Raw genomic sequence first — 19,442 nt, 5'->3', positions numbered from 1 at the left:
CTATATAAGTCTAGGTAAACAATGTGACCCCTAGGGTGGGGCCATATTTGACCCTAAGGGGATAATTTGAACAATCTTAGTAGAAGACTACTAGATGATGTCACAAACAAAATATCAAAGCCCTAGGTCCTGTGGTTTTGGACAAAGCTTTTCCCAATATAAGTCTATATAAACCATGTGACCCCCGGGGTTGGGCCATATTTGGTCCTAGGGTGATAATTTGATAATTTTAGTAGAAGACTACTAGATGATGTCACATGCAAAATATCAAAGCACTAGGCCCTGTGGTTTTGGACAAGAGGCTTTTCAAACTTTTTCCCTATATAAGTCTATATAAACCATGGGACCCCAGGGATATAGTTTGAATCATCTTGGTAGAGGACCATATATGATGGTTCATATCAAATATCAAAGCCTAGGCCCTGTGGTTTTGGACAAGAAGATTTTCAAAAGTTTGCCCTATATAAATCTAAGTAAATTAAAAAATATACAAAGGGCCATAACTCACTCAAAAATTGTTGAACCAGTCTGATTTTCAGGGGGACACAACTAGGGTACCAATACATCATTTTGACAAAATCTTCCCAGTAGTTTCTGAGGAGATGCGATAACGAGAAATTGTAAACGGTCGGACGGACGGATCACGGACGCAGAGTGATTTGAATAGAGTCTGTTTTGCTTGAACTTAATACACGATTAACTCAACTGGTCATTTTTTCTTTTAATCAACTTCAAAGAAAGTACAAGCTTTCGAAAAAACAATGAACAAGAGCCAGTATTTCAGGTCAATATCTAATGCGACTGCTATCTAAAAACATTACACTACCTTTCTTTATTTTGCGCATACGTAGTCCTGGGAATAGTCTTTGGAATATGCCTAGCGGTTTTCTTGCAACACTTTTTTGTTCATCTGAAAGGAATGTTATTGGATTAGCCATGCATTATTATTATCAAAGCATGTAATACAAACCTTAAACTACACTATCACACATCTTAGTACTTTTTCTGCGGATATAATAACAACAAGAGGACCTCGATAGTCGCCCACTTGGTCAGGACTGTTTGACATTGAATATGCGTCGAGACAAAATGAATCATAATATGTGCTAATGACGTTTCTAATTTCAGCTGATTTCATAAAGACATAATTTTCTTACTTTACTATATATATATATATATAGATAGATAGATAAATTGGCCTCCATAATGTTATTATAGAAACGTTTTATTATGATCTGAGCTAATGACCTTGTTTTTGACCCCAAATGATCAGCTTCAAATTTGACATCGACATCGTTAAAGAAAACATTCTGTATTTCAATATATCAAACAAGTGAACAAAGTATTGCCATAGAATACAAAGTCCCCTACTGAAAGGCAGCTATTTTTTTCTACTGTAGCATAACATAATCATATTACATCTGTCAATAAGTTAACAATATTGTACCATATATACAATATGTTGTAACATACGATTTTGACTGAATTTTTGATATACAAATATCTGAAGCTGTTGATTACTTTCAACATCTATACATTTAAACAACTATTTTCTTTCATTTTAGATAACGTTTCATTTTAAAATTAGTGGGAAAATATTAGAAAGAAATGTAACAAATCATCATATAGAAGGGATTTATTTTATGTTTTCCAGTGAATTATAGAGTTTTCTCAGTGAAATAAAAGTCATAATCCACAGTTTTGAAACAGTAGATTATCATTTTTATTTTCACTGTTTTTGCCGAACTTGTTCCGGTCCTCCGTCGCAACTGAAGTCAAATTGTATACCGGGCGTTATGAATACCGGGGACCATAATGACGATGACGTCGATAAAATGACGTAATTTGTGTTATGCTTTCTGTTGATCTTTCCCGCGATTTTCGATATTTTTAAAAATTTCGCAACAAAAATAGAGTTTTACACATGAAATAAAAAGAAAATTTGTCTGTTTCAGTGAAATATCAATTTTATTTCACTCGTGAGCACCAAAAAAGTCATTTTCACTCGTGGCTACGCCACTCGTGAAAATACTAGTATCAGTTTTTGATGCTCACTTGTGAAAAATAAAATTGATATTTCACTGAAACAAACAAATATCCTCTATGTAATCCTGAAACAAAGGAACCATTTACCCTTAAGCGCTTACTTGTGTACAAGGCTTCAGGTGTTTTTGTGTAACGTAATTGCACAAGTGCAGAATTAGGTTTCTTCTATGTTAGCCTATACTATATGCATTTCACACACATGGTTGAACCTAGGACAACAATTACGATAGACCGCACAACGGTGGTATCAGAAGACAAATATCAAGACTATATCCAACTATTACTTATTCAGAACAGAACATGTTTAAACTTTTTATTTAGTAACCCTATAGTACTTGTCAAACAGAGGGGCGTGACAATTTTTGACCTCAGAGCAATAGCTTGGACAACTATGGTAGAGTCAAACCCTTATATCACATGCCAAATATCAAAACTCTAATAAAAAGTGTTTGTTTTTTTTCAATCAGTCTGATAACTGTCCGTATTTTCAACCGAAAAACATCTATATGTTCGATGAACAGGACCCGTTTGCACAAATTTGAAAGAGGGTTACCATACAAATCATTTGTGTAAAGTTTTATCAAAACAAATTCAGTGGTTTTTAAGAATAATTTGTTTAAAAGAAATTGTTGACGTAAAGTGGCCAAGCCCTCTGGCCATATTTTTGGCGAATCAGAAAAGATGAAAACATTTTGTAGAACGTTACACTAGGGTATTTGTGCGAAATTATTTTAATATCGGTCTAACAATTTTATACAAGAAGATTTTCTCAGTTTCTACCATTTACATATTGGGAAAAGTGACAACACCCCCTGGCAACCATCTTTTTTGACGAATTTGAATAATTTGAGCAATCTTGGTAGAGGGTCACAGAAGGAACATTTGAGTAAATTTCTTTCAAACTCGGTCTCTCAGCTTCAAGCAAGAAAATATTGTAATACACACTTTACATATAGTGGAAAAATGATCACGCCCTCTGGTGGCCATGTTATTCAACGAATCAAAATAATTTGAATAATCTTTGAAGAAAGCTGATATTCTATCATCCGATCTTTTGAATTTGTCACAGAGTACATCAGATGCAGAAACTCTCGTCTCATTTTACAACAGTGAACTTTCAGCTTTAATTGACAATCATGCGCCTTTGTGTTCAAAAACCATCACATTAAGACCATCTTGTCCCTGGTTCTCGGAGGAGCTCCACGACGCCAAACACTTGAAACGTAAACTAGAACGTAAATGGCAGACTTCAGGACTCGCCGTTTACCACTTAATGTATAGGAACCAATGCGCAATCGTTAACAAAATGTTAAAAAAGGCAAGAACTGATTATTACTCAGAGAAAATAGAATCAAGTGAACGAGACCGAAAAAGCTTGTTTAAAATAACGAAACATTTATTGAACGGTCCAAGTGAAGCGGCACTTCCGTCAGGCAAGAACCCAGAACTACTAGCACAGGAGTTCAGCGATTTCTTCATAGATAAAATAGAAAAAATCAGAACTAATATTGCATCCCAGGATCAGAATGAATCATTTACTCCAGAAGACGGACGCATATCACAATGTGATACCGCGCGTTTGACTGGTTTCAGTCCAGCAACAGAGGAGGAGGTGAAAAAGCTTGTTCAAAAGTCAGCTAATAAGTCATGTGAATTAGACCCTCTTCCTACATGGCTCTTGAAATCTTGTATAAACGAACTTCTCCCAATATTGACGAAAATTGTTAACATCTCTCTAGAAAGTGCAATCGTGCCAGAATCATTTAAAACATCACGAATAAGACCATTGTTAAAAAAGCCAAGTCTTGACCAAAACACACTCAAGAATTACAGGCCTGTTTCCAATCTGCCATTCCTCTCAAAAATCCTTGAAAAAGTGGTAAACAGAAGAATTGAGGAACATTTGACGAACAATCAATTACATGAAATAAACCAGTCAGCATACAGAAAATTTCATTCAACTGAAACCGCATTGTTAAAAGTTCAGAACGACATTCTCGAATCCCTTGACAAAGGTGACGTCACAGTACTTGTGATGTTGGACCTGTCGGCTGCATTCGACACCATTGACCATAACACCCTTCTTCACAGACTCGAATTTAATTTTGGATTTGCCGATAAACCCCTTCAATGGGTGGCATCATATCTAACAGACCGCTACCAAACAGTATGCATCGATGGCAAACTCTCTGAACCAGTCCTTATGAAATTCAGTGTTCCTCAAGGATCTGTTCTAGGCCCAAAATTCTACACGATGTACACAAAGCCTGTCGGGTCCATTTGTAGAAACCACGGTCTAAACCACCACTTTTATGCAGATGACTCCCAACTCTATCTATCGTTTAAACCAGTTGACCAAGCATCAAAGGCAGCCACAATCACACGAGTTGAACAATGCCTAAAAGAAATCATCTCATGGATGAATTCAAACATGTTAAAATTGAATGCAGACAAAACTGAAGTAATTCTTTTTTCGAGTCAAAAACACTCCAAACATGTTGAAAATCTAGAACTGAAAGTTGGCGAATCGAGCATAAGACCATCAAAAACTGTTCGAAACCTTGGTGCTACGCTTGATTCGAACATGCACATGGACCATCATGTTAATTCTGTGACTCGAACATGCTACGGCCAAATACGACACGTTGGTCATATTCGACCATATTTGACAACTGAAGCCACAAAAACCCTGATAAACTCGCTTGTGACCTCACGATTAGATTACTGCAATGCTCTTATGTACGGCGTGCCAAAATCAACAACGAGCAAACTGCAAAATGTCCAAAACACAGCTGCACGTCTTATTACGAAAACAACCCGTTTTGAACATATAACACCAATCCTTAAAGATCTTCATTGGCTTCAAATACAAGATAGAATCAAATACAAAATTCTCATTCAAACATTCAAGGCCTTGCATGGACATTCGCCGGTGTATATGAGAGACTTATTGGAGGTGTACGTGCCAACTAGAAATCTGAGGTCAGCAAATGCAGCAACAACCCTTGTGCCACAAAAAAGTCGACTGGTTACCTACGGGGATAGAAGTTTCAGGGTTGCCGCCGCAAAACTATGGAACTCTCTCCCTGACAATCTCAGAAAAGATTCATCACTTAATTCATTCAAAAGAGCTCTCAAAACACACCTTTTCAAAATTTTCTACAACACATAGATACCAACTGTGACTGTTTCTACTCATTATTTTTGTAATACAGAACTACAGCAACTCATTCGTCGCTGACGAAGGTCTCTTAACTGTACAATTCATCATGTAATTAACTAAATTGACAATCCACCTTTTATTTCATCATGTCACATTTCAAGGGTTATGACGTTCTATGTGTGTGTTTTTCGCAAGACTTGAGTTTCACTTGAAATGTGTGGTATTTCTATCTAAAACAGTACATGATGGCACCATTTACCGGGAGGTTGAACCACTATATGCAGCCCGTCTGGGCGTACCAGATGTTTAAAGCACTGGTATTGGCAATAGGGGTAAAACGACCTCGGGGGTGGGGGTGTGGTCATGGCTGTTTGTTACAATAAGGCTTTAAATATTATCATTGTTCATTTATGATATTGTTGTAATAACTATTGTTTTTTTTATTATTATGTACAACGCCATTGAAAATATCTTTTATAAAAAAGGCGTTTAATCAAATTGTTCAGTTTCAGTTTTGTGATTGCATATGTCATGTTTTGTTATTTTCCTACATATCTGCGATGTGTCACATGTTTAATTGTAAAGCGCCTTTGAACGTATATTACATATGAAAAGGGCGCTCAACAAATCTGGTATAATAATAATAATAATAATATGTCATACTGGGACAATTAGTGTACAATCATTTTAGAATCGGGCCATCAGTTTCACGCAATATCTTTTTTGCTTTCAACAATATGCATATAGGGAAAAGTGACCACGCCACTGGCGGCCATGCTTTTGTATATATCGGTATTAATTGAAAACTCATGATAGAGGCTGACATGAGATCTATTTGTATGAAATTATCTAAAAATCAGAATAACGGTTTAGGAGGAGATGTCGTTTGAAGATTCTTTTAACTCTTGCGGTCCCTATGTACAACCAAGTGAAATCGTTTGAACAACTTTTGTAGATGATCACCCAAGGAACACCCAAGCCAAGTTTTATCAAAATTCATTCAGCAGCTTCGGAGGAGATTTTGTTTAAAAACAATGTTTACGAGCGACAGACACAGCGTGATCATAATAGACCAGGTGAACTAAAAATACACCTGCAGATTTTTCTTCTCATTGTATTATTATGAGGAACACTCGCGTCAAGAAATAAAAAAATCTCTTTATAAAACTGCTGAGTTACAGACTGGACAGAAAAAAGACCTGTTGACATTTGACCTCTAAGATGGACCTTGACTTTGAGCAAAGTGTTTGGGTTTTGCACATAACATATCGACTCATCATTAAGATCCCCTGATGAATTACAGGGTTATGGACCGGACACGAAACTGTGGAAGGACAGTTATACGTACAGACGAACGGAAGGGTTAAATGACGGACAGGTGGCAAAGCACAATACTATAGTCCCCGAAAATGGATTTTAACTAGCAGGAGACTAAAGGGAATGTTCCAGTTTTAAATGAAACAGATTTTATAGAGGTAAAACATTATAACCAAATTCAATACAGATCATGTAAAATGACCTCTAGTGTGATAACCATGTATTTATACGACTTCATCTGGTGTTAAAGTTTGTGAAATCTGATGACTTCCTTTTTAAAAAGACCTGAATCACGCTTGGTAAACAACTTCCGAGCCAGTTCATGCCGCAATAAAAGAACGGCTGCAAAGGTGAGTGTCATCATACTTTTATTGTATTTTTACAAGCATTGTATTAAATATAAAAAAATCCGGGAATGATAGGTGATGAAGATTTGATTTAACTTTACTGGAAACCTGGATTTTTATTCTTGATTTGTGGTTGTGGCGCTGTTTACCAGCAAGCTGATTCCTTGGTAAACTGGGCCGTTTCGTCATGAAAGCACTTTCATTGTCACATTTTTACATTTTAACTGATATTAAGAAGAAACCGAGTAGGCGTAAAATAGCTGTAAGGTATACAATATATCTGGAAATAAAATCTATACCGAAAATGGTTTAGGAGTAGAAACAGGCTCTGTCATAAAGGGGATAGTCATGTCGCCAGGGAGGTGACTTTACTTTCATAAGAGAGCTGTGTTTAAAATTTTAATGCCCTATTGACAATACAATATTACTGAGACTTGTAAATATTTCAAATACAGCCATGCTGACCATGTTCCATATGACTGTTTAGGTTCTGTTAATGATTTGACTAAGGGAACTGGTTTTGAAACGTCTTGAAAAAAAAATGATCTTATGAAAATTTTAAAATTGATATAACTAAACTCATTCATATGGATGATCAATAACTAACAAATGTTATTTTATATTTCGTTTGTTTAGATTCTTGTTTTAAATAAACTACATTAAAGGAAAAACTAAAAACCCTAATACGTATGAAGCTGTAGTTCGTTCGTGCTACAGGTCGCCTTATATCACATATATTTTAACTCTTCCTATCAATAAAAGACGAAGAATTTTCATTTAATGTTTTCCTTGTTATTTGCCATCTGTTTTTATTTTTCAGCTGACTATTACAACATTATTATAAATCTAAGACAGAGTTTTAGGCTGCCATAAAAGTACTGAAATAGAGAAAAGTGGAAACTTCACAGGTCGCCCAACACGACAAAAACGAAAATGTTGCAGGCTCAGTTTTATTGAGCCTGTTCATGCACGGTAGTGGAAATGCATGCTACCGTCCACGCCCTCTAGCCCCGGGTTGAGCAGAACTCAACATTTACACATGCTAAAAGTACAAAAAGCAATTTAGAGACATCCGCAGATGTATTCAAACGGCGGTGAACATGGAACCTTCAATGATACACGTGTTGACGCGTGTAATTCCATGAAGAGCGGCGTTTGGTCCCCAGATAAAGTAAAGGGTTTGCCCTAAACGAGAAAACAATGGGCAGAACTAAACAAACTGGAATTTAGAAAGGGGATCTGAGGTTATGGAGCCTGCGTATCACAGGAACTGTCAAAAGACAAAATTAAAAAGCAGGCACCATATCCAAGGGGTGATTATACAATACCCAAGGCTATGAAAGCGGGAGTATTGGAACCACCCAGGCCGAAATGGTCATGTTGAGAAACTAAACAGTACCAATAACACGACATAAAAGTCGTGCTGAACGATCTGAGAAGATCGAAATATAACAGCCCTGATTGAATCTACGGGGAGACTTTTTACGGCCGCCACACGGCACAAACAACGCTGCTGTGATAATAAAATAGAGAAAAGTGGAAACTTCAACTTGTACAAAATACCATAACTTTCCAGATGTTACCAAATGGTCAAATAACTGGTGAATATCTAAATGGAAATTAAAACAGGTTAAATAATAGATAGCAAAACAACAGTTAAGCGTACATTAAGAAACGACGAAGGAGAAGGTAAATTTCCCACCTGTTTTCTTTCGCATTTTCAATTCTTCATCAATCTTTTTATGTGCAGCTGCAATATTTTTCTTATTTTCTTCAACATGTCCTTTAACTTCGTCAACATAACCTGTGACTTTTTCAACTTTCCCCTTAACACCTTCAAAATTTCCCTCGATGATATCAACTTTTCCCTTAACATCTTCACAAGCTTTCTTCACAATCTGCAGTTCCGATTCTAAGTTTTTCTCCATTTGCTGCAAATTTTCTATTTCTTCTTTTATTTTTTCTTCTGCCTCTGGATCAAGGGGACTGTTTTTATACTCGTCAAGCTCTTGTTGAAGATTGGGCATTGGATTTGGAACAGAGTTATTAAGTCTGAGAAGTACCTGTGGGATGGAACAAATACATGTTTTAGTATTGACTAATTCTACAATTTGTGTGCATGTTTAATTACACTTGTGTTAATGCCTAGATACTGGTAACAAGAACTCATTAGGACCAGATTGAGTCACTGAATTCTCTAAGGGACAGGATGAGCACAAATGTCAAATTAGTGGTTTTTTTTTACAAAGAGTATACTACTTTATACTCCTGTTAGTTCCGTTTATAACACAGAAGTAATTTAAACATTATATTTTGATGCATAAAGATTAAAATTAATATATAATGTAACAAGAGGGTCATGAAGGCCCTGTATCGCTCACTTGACCTATTGACCTAAAGATCATCAAGGTTAACATTCTGACCAAGTTTCAATAAGATATGGTCATAACGTGGCATCTAGAGTGTTAACTAGCTTTTCCTTCGAATTGACCTGGTGACCTATTTTTTGACTCCACATAACCCAGATTCGAATTTGACCTAAAGATTATCAAGGGTAACATTCTGACCAAGTTTCATGAACATACAGTAATAAATGTGGCCTGTAGGGTGTTAACAAGCTTTTCCTTTGATTTGACCTGATGACCTAGTTTTTGATCCCACCTAACCCAGGTTAAAACTTGACCTAAACATCATCAACAATAACATTTTGACCAAGTTTCATTAAGATACATTTATAAATATGGCTTATACAGTGTTAACTAGCTTATCCTTTGATTTGATCTGGTGACCTAGTTTTAGCCCCATTAAGATATGGTCATCGATGTGGCCTCTGAAGTGGTAACTAGGTTTTCCTTTGATTTGACCCGGTTACCTGTTTTTGACCCTACATGACAAAGATTCGAACTTGACCTTAAAATCATCAAGATTAACATTCTGACTAAGTTCATGAAAATAAAATCTTAAATGTGACCTCTAGAGTGTTAACAAGCTTTCCCTTTGATTTGACAAAGTGACCAGTTTTTACCCCACCTGACCCAGATTTTAACTTTACCTAAAGATCACCAAGATAAACATTCTGATTAAGTTTCATTGAGATATGGTCATAAATGTGACCTAGAATGTTAACTAGCTTTTCCTTTGATTTGACCTGGTGTCCTAGCTTTTGACCCTACATGACCCAGATTCAAACTTGACCTATAGATCATCAAGATTAATATTCTGACCAAGTTTTATGAAGATACAGTCATAAATGTGGCCTATAAAATGTTGACAAGCTTTTCCTTTGATTTGACCTGGTGACCTACTTTTTAACACCAGATGTCCCAATATCAAAATCTTCCAAGATTGTATTGAGGGTAAAATTCTGACCAAGATTCATTAAGATTTAGCCAAAAACCGTGACCTCTAGAGTGTTAAAAAGCTTTTTCCTTTGGTTTGACCAGGTGACCTAGTTTTTAAACCCAGATAACCCAATATCAAACTCGTCCAAGATTTTATTGAGGGTAACATTCTGACCAAGTTTCATTAAGATTGGGCCAAAATTGTGACCTCTAGAGTGTTAACAAGTTTTTCCTTTGATTTGACCTGGTGACCCAGTTTTTGACCTCAGATGACCCAATATCAAACTCGTCCAAGATTTTATTGAGGGTAACATTCTAACCAAGTTTCATTAAGATTCGGCCAAAATTGCGACCTCTTGATTGTTAACAGTCAAATTGTTGACGACGGACGGACGACGGACGGACGACGACGGACGACGGACACAGGGCGATCACAAAAGCTCACATTGAGCACTTTGTGCTCAGGTGAGCTATAAACAAATGATTTCTTTTCCACGTTGACCTATTTATTATAGTCTTACTATGTACTTTCAAATAGTGACCTTTGATAGCGAGGTTTGTTAACACAACTCTGAATACAATGCTTAACACCAGACCAAATCGAGAAATACAATGTTGACTGTCGATCCATAGAAGACATTTCCAGGTCAAAGGTCAATGTCAATTTTAGTCGATTTTACTTCCCACACGAACTTCTTTCAATATTGATAAATTTAAAATATCACTTTTATCATTGACATGATAATAGAATAACATTGACATGTAGTAATTGCATTTCAGGCGAAACTAGTGTTAGTTTCTAATCTTTGACAAGCCCATGTTTCATTAATATAGCACATGTTTCTAAAGTGAAGGTAGATTTTTTTTTACAAAAACTCTCTGTCTTAAACATCTGTGCAATAATTCTAGAGATCTTAAAAAATTATTCATAGTTACAGAAACTATGTCACACATGTAAACCTTAAAGAAATATAAACCCTTTTATACGAAAATTTATTTCAATTTATTCTTTGTAAGTAACGTTACATATACGGCCTTTTATTGTAATTTATTTTTGTGTAGGGTCAGACATATACAAATATAGGTCATAGGACAATATTCTTGCTATTGATGGTGGAGTAACATCCTATGTAGCTCTCTCAACAATATTTCAGTCACGGACGGACACCTGGGTAGAACAACCCACCTCCTCACATGAACAAAATCTACACTCCAGCTAGGTTTTGAACTCAACGACCATAACCACTCGTCCACCGCGACACCTTACATGCAGTGCTACTCAAGCAACCAAAAAAAAGCACAACAATACTGGTGTAAATCATGTAACTACTTGTTTTCATAAAAATAAAGTATTATGCAGAAGTATTATGTATGTACCAAATCATTAGAATACGTTTTAGTTCACTAACTTAAAGACAAAGCTTGTTCGAAGAGGTGCAACAGAAGTTATATTTGAGATCATTTTTGTCCATGTAGACTGTATGATGCTGAATAAAATAAGATCATTAAGTCGAATATTTCGAAAGATTAGACAGGATATACATCTCAACAGTAAATGTATTCGTATGTGAAATCTTAAATTATTTTATTATGCACATATATAAACTCTATTTGTGGCATTTTATTAACAATTATCAATTTATTAACAAAAAAAAAATGCATGTTACTTTACATTATTAAGGTTCTGATTCCAGATCTATCATTTCACTCTTTTCATATTTTAGTTTGCCTCTTTCTGCTACAATTGTTGAGGTTACAATCATGAGTTCTCTTGTATCAAATTTAAATATAAGTCCATCATATTTATGTATCTATAAGTAAGTAGTAATGGTTTTTATTGCACTATTATTGCAGCTGCTGATGCAGTATTCATAATATTTTTAAAGAGCATCTGATTCTCGCAATTTGATAATTTATTATATTGGATGTTTATCCATATACTTTTCCTTTTGAAAACGCCAATTAATTTGTATTGAAATCATATTTCAGTTGGATTTAAAGTCACGACGACACACATGATGCTGCTTTAATTTGATAATATATAGTTTCATTTTATATCACACATGTAGCCGTAGAGGCATCGACCCGAAACAACAAAAAATTGATTGCCAATGGAATAGATTATTATTTATTCTATTCAAGCTTATTTTTCTAAATGATTTGATAATATCGTCTTCTTTGAATTGATTAATTAGTTTTAGTATTTGTAAAAGAGAAACAATGACTATTGTACAAATCAAATTAAACGTACCGGGGAATATATTTCAATTTTGAAATAGAAATAATAAGATTCTTTGACAAATCAAGCCTTACATGTAAACATAAAAAAATATGATATATTTGCTCTCTTACTGCTCTTCTTCTATGTTCCAGATAAGAAAGATATTGTCATAACTGCTTTCCCAGTTTCAGAAAATTTATATGTCTACCTTTGGTTAAAACACGTATATTTTTAACATATCTGCATAAATATAAAGTAACTCTAGTACTGAGCTGACAGAAATCTACTTCTTCAAATTTCAATTATCTTGAGTATTTCCTTTATGCCGAGTTTGTAATCTACAGTATTTGTGTCTTTAGAGAACAGTTATAATATTTTCTTGATTTTAACGGGATTTTTCACTTTAAAAAGACACCAGATCGAATCAATTAATAAAGCGCGCAAAATGAAACTTCGGTGATATAAGTAAAACAGTAAATTGACAGAGAAACAGAGTAAATACCACATGTCACAAATAAAAATTGTCAGTCCATTTTCTAGTCAGAATTACCATACACAGTCTCATTAAAAGGTCTTGGTAAAGCCGACTAAAAAGTATAGTTACCGTCTCGATTTCATTCCACTTAACCTGGAATGTTGCCTGGTCTATCCCCGTCGTAGACGGACTATGCGCTATCTGAAAGAAATATAGATAATGCATCTTCTAAAGTTCGCATGTAACGTTTCATTTGTTAAACATTTTATCATCGACAAATTTAGTATACGTTTTTATCATAAGCATTTTATTTGACCTGGCGTTTTTTTGCGGGGTATGTGGTACGTTTAACCAATGTAGCGTTGAATTTTAGTCGTTGATTACCGAAGATTACGGAATGAAACAATTATATTGTTTTACCTATTTTGCTCGTTTTTTTGAGATTATCATTATTTGCATAAGTCAGAGATTAACTCCGCCCCGCCAGGTCAAATAAAACGGACTATATGAGAAATATAAATATCGTCTTAGAAACAAATGTACATTTTATACTTTCATTTGATATCAAGTTTGTTTAACTTTAAACGTTAAATTTGAAGAATAAAAATGGGAACTATTTTGCTGATAGAACACAGTAAAGTTAATGTAGTTAGGTAAACATACCTCATTTCGTGTATTTCTTAGACGACATAAATCTGCCTCAATGGAAGTGTCAGTTTGCTGCGGTGTTGCACTCCAGTTATGTCTAGGGTTTAGTCTGAAACTTTTCAGGCTTCTCAGCAGGCATGTCGCAAGAGTTAGGTCAAGGTCAGTGATAGAAGGAGGATTACCACCTTGTGGATACAGCAAATTGTACTGTGCTTTCGTTACTATCTTCCTGCCCACCAGTGCCTTTACTGCGGTCTGTTCATGACTAAGAAACACATTAAACGGAACATTGGAGCTCTTCTGGTCAATTATGTTCCTTATGACTGTAGTGCCTCCATCTATAATAAGAGTTTGGAGGCGAAAAAGGTGAACCCGGTCTTGTGATGGCTGGGCTGTTGCCATATTTACAAAATGTTGCATTTCCTCTTCCTCTTCTTGTTTCTTTCTGGATGTCGCTACGTGTGATTCAACACTGTCAAAGTAAGAAAATGGTTAGGCAAGTTTTAGTGAGTCAAAACAATGTATATTAACATATCGCTAAAATGGTAGGCTACCGGTGCCCTGCTGTTTTCTTATGTGTTGCATGTTCATTTTTCGTTGTTACTTAGTTGGGTGTGGCTGTTGGTTTATCTCTGGTACATCAGAGTTTGCGCGATTGTGGTTTACGTTGTAGTGTGACTGTTATTAAGGAACGTGGTTTTCCCCTTATGAGTCCTTATTCAACTTTCACCTTCGGGTTCCCTCCCCGTGCCCCCGGCCAAATTTTGCCCCTTACCACTTCCTTCCCCTCCTATATTTAGCATAAATCAATTGCTGGATGTTTGAAGCAACCCGTCTGAAATATGTTTCCATTACAGCTTCTTTTTTATGTGGGCCTACTTTGCAAATGCATGGCTCTGGGGCTTTGGTTTTGGTGCTCTGTGCGTCCAAGAAGTCTACCCTTACGTATTCTCTTTTGCTAACAACACAGCAAATATAAACTTGATTCATATGAATTTGAGAATTGCACAACGGATAAGTTTAAAAAAACGTCGGGAAGACGGATGGATGTTGATGAGGTCTAAGAAACCGTTTACCTGGCCTATAGTCACGGCATGGCATGAACATTTCATTTAACAGCTACGTATTGCAATAATATAGTTTTTTATAGAATCTTTTTACAGACATCATATCTTTTGAACGCCTATCACAACTAAACATTTAATGGTTTGCCTTGAATCTAACTATTTGGAAAAAAATCTTTTATTTTAACTTGTCCTTCCGCCTAACTAGTCACTTTTATTGATTTTCTTCGGCATGTACATGACATTGGAAATTATCGTGGATTAATTTATGCTATAAGCAGCAATCTGAACAAACATGGCGAATAATTTATTCCAAATAATGGCCAAAGATCAAAGAAAATAAAAGCGCAATTAAAAAGAACAGTAAACTAATAATTATTAGTATAGACCAATTGCCGGAACTGTCTGTCTATAATCGAGATTTGAAATAAACATAAGATGTCAGTTCTGATGAGTCTTTATTCGTAAAAAAAGTGAAACTGGTATAAAAATATTTATTTTTTCATTCTGCCAATACCGGGCAATTTCAACTAGCTTTCATGTTGATCTATCTTCGTGTCTGCTATATGAACAGATATGATATCTTTGTGCGCATGATACTGTAACTAGCCCTAAAACTGAGCAATCGTTATAGAGTGTAACACAAACGTCATTACAACGAAACTATTTCCTAACCCGGTCAGGAGCTTCTGTCGAGTAAACTTTGAATTTGTGAATAATGTGAACTTTCCTCGGTGAGGGTCGCATAAAGAAAATTTCTTCAGTTGTTTTGAAATAAGCATGAACGGGTAACTAAGATACACTGTATGATTTTTATCTTTATTTTCAGCTTGGTGGCCATGTTCATTTTTATTTTTTTTGATGTAATACCTTTAAGCTCTCTACATGTCGAAAACTTTTACAACTCCACACACATTTTGGTCCGCATACTTTGATGGATGTCTTTAAAGTTAATTTAGATGTTTCTGTTTGAGTTTCTGTTTCAGGAATATCGGGAAAAATTCTGCAGATGAAGCTTAAGTTGTTCGTAAGGGAAATTTGTAAAAAGGTTTTTATGTCTTTAGCTGTAGCGGCCGCTAAAATGGTCAAGTGAAACCTTACAGAGCACTTCAAACCACATTTTGTAAAAATCCATCGAGTGATAAGATTTGAAAAGCTGATTAAGGATTATTAATAGATAGTTTTAGCATTGATAGTCCCTGAAATAGGACCAAAAATACCATTAAGCACACTTTAGAAAACGGAACACACGGATGTTGAAGGACAATTTTAGTGAAGTCTTGGTATAGATCCGATCGGTAGTTGCAGAGGAGTAGATGCTCATAACTCAAACTATATAAGCAGGATGGCGGACGATGAAATATAGATCCATTCTAAATACTAATCTCGAATTTTAGTATTTTTGCTTAAATGCACATATCGTATACGTTTCCTGTTGCTTAAATGAATTGTCTGAAAGGAAATATTGGTACTCACAATGAAAATAGTATAAAGATTCATTTCCCTTCAGATCCTACGAATAGGTGTACCGGTGAATGGTTTGTTGTTGAAATCAAAGGATGAACTTCCCAGAGCTATTGTTTGAATAATTGCCTTCCCACTTGCCTCCTTGTGAATATTAAAAATTTTATCAAGTATTAAAATAGATTTGAGAGCTTATTTGTAAGATCCAGATCAAATACATTCGAACCTGTGATAGAGACCACCACCCAAAAATGTCACGAGTATATATCCTGGTAAAGGCCACTATTTTCTCAACCCGTGTTAATGAGATCACCAGTCAACCAAGCGATCACAGATTGATCTTTGCGCCCACCATTGAGCCATTTTTGATTGTTCCAAATGTCAAGACTAGCTCAAGGTCAAATTTCATTTCAGTACACATCACTGTGCATGTGTTCCATGCATGTGGTCCAAATTTGAAAGCTGTAGCTTGAGAAATGTGAAAGTTGGTCTCAAAATCAATTTCAAGGTCAAAGTTCAGTTCGGTATACAAAATTATGCATGTGCTTCAACTTTGGAGGCTGCAGCTTAAGAAATCTGAAAGTAAGTACTAGATAAATTTCAATGCCAAATTTTAATTCAGAACACAAAAATATGCATGTGGTCCACATTTGAAGCCTGTAGCTTGAGGAATGTAAAAGTAGGTCATTAGGTCAATCTCAAGATCATAGTTCATTTTGATACACAAAACTATGCATGTGGTCCAAATTTGAAGGCTGTAGATTGAGAAATGTAAAAGTACGTCACTAGGTCAATGTCAAGGTTAAAGTATTTTTCAGTGCACAAAATTATGCATGTGGTCCAAATTTGAAAGCTGTAGCTTGAGAAATGTGAAAGTAGGTCATTAGGTCAAAAGCAAGGTCAAATTTTATTTCGGAACTCAAAACTATGCTTGTGATCCAAATTTGAAGGCTATACCTTGACAAATGTTAAAGTAGGTCACTAGGTCAATGTCAAGTTCAAATGTTTTTGGTACACAAAACTATGCATGTGGTCCAAATTTGATTGAGAAATGCAAAAGTAGGTCACTAGATCAAAATCCAGGTCAAATGTTATGTCGGAACACAGAACTATGCATGTGGTCCAAATTTGAAGGCTAAAGCTTGAGAAATGTGAAAGTAGGTCACTAGGTCAAAATCAAGATCAAATTTCATTTCGGAATGGCTGAAGCTTGAGAAATGTGAAAGTAGGTCACTAGGTCAAAATCAAGATCAAATTTCATTTCGGAATGGCTTAAGCTTGAGAAATATGAAAGTAGGTCACTAGGTCAAAATCAATATCAAATTTCATTTTGGAACACAAATCTATACATGTGGTCGGATTTTCAAGGCTGTAGCTTGAGAAATGTGAAAGTAGGTCACTAGGTCAAAATCAAGGTCAAATTTCCTTTTGGAACACAAAACTACGCATGTGGTCCAAATTAGAAGCTTATACCTTCAAAAATGTGAAAGTAGTAGCTTATGTTATGGTCAAAGTATTTATCAGTACACAAAACTATGCATGTGGTTCAAATTTGAAAGCTGTAGCTTGAGAAATGTGAAAGTAGGTCACTAGGTCAAAATCAAGGTCAAATTTCATTTCGGAACGCAGAACTGTGCATGTGGTCCACATTTGAAGGCTGAAGCTTGAGAAATGTGAAAGTAGGTCACTAGGTCAAAATAAGGGTCAAGTTTCTTTCGGAACACAAAACTATGCATGTTGTCTAAATTTGAAGCTTGTACCTTCAAAAATGTGAAAGTAGGTCACTAGGTCAATGTCAAGGTCAAAGTTATGTTTGGTTTACAAAACTACGCATGTGGTCCAGATTTGAAGTTTGTAGCTTGAGGAATGTGAAAATAGGTCACTAGGTCAAAATCAAGGTCAAATTTCATTTCGGAACACAGAACTTTGTATGTGGTCCAAATTTGAAGGCTAAAGCTTGAGAAATGTCAAAGTAGGTCACTAGGTCAAAATCAAGGTCAAATTTCATTTCGGAACACAAAACTATACATGTGGTCCGAATTTGAAGGCTGTAGCCTGAGAAAAGTTAAGGTAGGTCACTAGGTCAAAATCAATGTCAAATTTCATTTCGGAACACAAAACTACACATGTGGTTTAAATTTGCTGGTTGTACCTTCAAAGATGTGATAGTAGGTCGCTTGTCAATGTTATGATCAAAGTATTTTTCGGTACACAAAACTATCCATGTGGTCAAAATTAGATGGCTGTATCTTGAGAAATGTGAAATTAGGTCACTAGGTCAATGTCAAGGTCAAAGTTATTTTCAGTACACAAAACTACGCATGTGGTCCAAATTTGAAGGCTGTAGCCTGAGAAATGTGAAAGTAGGTCACTAGGTCAATGTCAAGGTCAAAGATTTTTGGTACACAAAACTATGCATGTGGTCCAAATTTGAAAGCTGAAGGATGAGAAATGTAAAAATAGGTCACTAGGTCAAAATTAAGGTCAAATTTCCTTTCGGAACACAGAACTATGCATGTGGTCCAATAATACTGTAGCATGTGTGATTTGACTAGAGCATGACCATACTATGAGAATATGGAAATAACTCTAAATTAAAATCGTTATTGTATGATATTTGTTGACTAGGGACCATAATTTGCCACACGACAGTAGATTATACTCCATAATCAACAAAAATCGTACAATAACTAATTAATACTTATAAACGGCGACAAGAAATTATTTTAAAACACACCAATATTATAGCCTCAAATGTAAAATATACATAAAATTTATCAAGGAAAATTGTGTTTGCGACTTTGCTAATGTTAATCGCATGTCTATTTTCATAAAAGCATTTAACTTTAATCCGAACGCCTCTGACAATGCAGCAAATAGATGTACCCTAGATTAAAGATAACGGATTTGATTTCAATTCAGTGATCAATCAAAACGGAAACCAATAAATCGTTGTTCACGAACATTAGCACATCCATTGATAGAACGGAAAAAATACAATTTACTGCATTTATTATCTATTCGTATTTTACTATATATGTCATTATACTGCATATAGTTTTAAACTTTACAAAAGACTCATACCGTACATTATATAACCACAATACTGTGCCTTGGATAAATATATTACGTTAGAACATCGTTAACAGCCTTTTTAAATAATAAAATTAGCTAAAAAGTATCTTAACATAGCTCAAGAAACACCCTCGCTGTAATAAAAGTTATCATAAGAACTCTGTGACATCTTCAGAGTTATCACCGGAATTCCGTAACATTTGAAAAATCGGGCATAAAATTGTTAGAAAGTGGTACATGTATATGTTTGCAACTTTGCACTAAAATTATTCTATTGCATG

At 35.3% G+C, this 19,442-nt stretch overlaps 1 protein-coding gene across 8 annotated transcripts in view; it reads right to left on the bottom strand.

Moving 5' to 3' along the window:
* Positions 1-19,442, bottom strand: part of LOC123527447 (uncharacterized) — a 166,228-nt gene that overhangs the window by 123,880 nt on the left and 22,906 nt on the right. For all 8 annotated transcript variants that reach the window (XM_053523415.1, XM_053523413.1, XM_053523416.1 and 5 more), the window contains 4 exons: positions 13,574-14,030; positions 13,040-13,111; positions 8,576-8,936; positions 827-910 (listed from right to left, as the gene is read on the bottom strand). In XM_053523415.1, the coding sequence (XP_053379390.1) occupies positions 827-910; positions 8,576-8,936; positions 13,040-13,111; positions 13,574-13,978 (922 nt within the window). In that variant the 5' untranslated portion in view covers positions 13,979-14,030. The remainder of the gene's footprint in view (positions 1-826; positions 911-8,575; positions 8,937-13,039; positions 13,112-13,573; positions 14,031-19,442) is intronic.

The sequence above is a fragment of the Mercenaria mercenaria genome, chromosome 14 (genome assembly GCF_021730395.1).
Source record: "Mercenaria mercenaria strain notata chromosome 14, MADL_Memer_1, whole genome shotgun sequence".
NCBI classification, from domain to species: Eukaryota; Metazoa; Mollusca; class Bivalvia; order Venerida; family Veneridae; genus Mercenaria; species Mercenaria mercenaria.
Note: the sequence above shows the minus strand (reverse complement) of the source record. Positions and strands in the feature narration are given on the sequence as shown.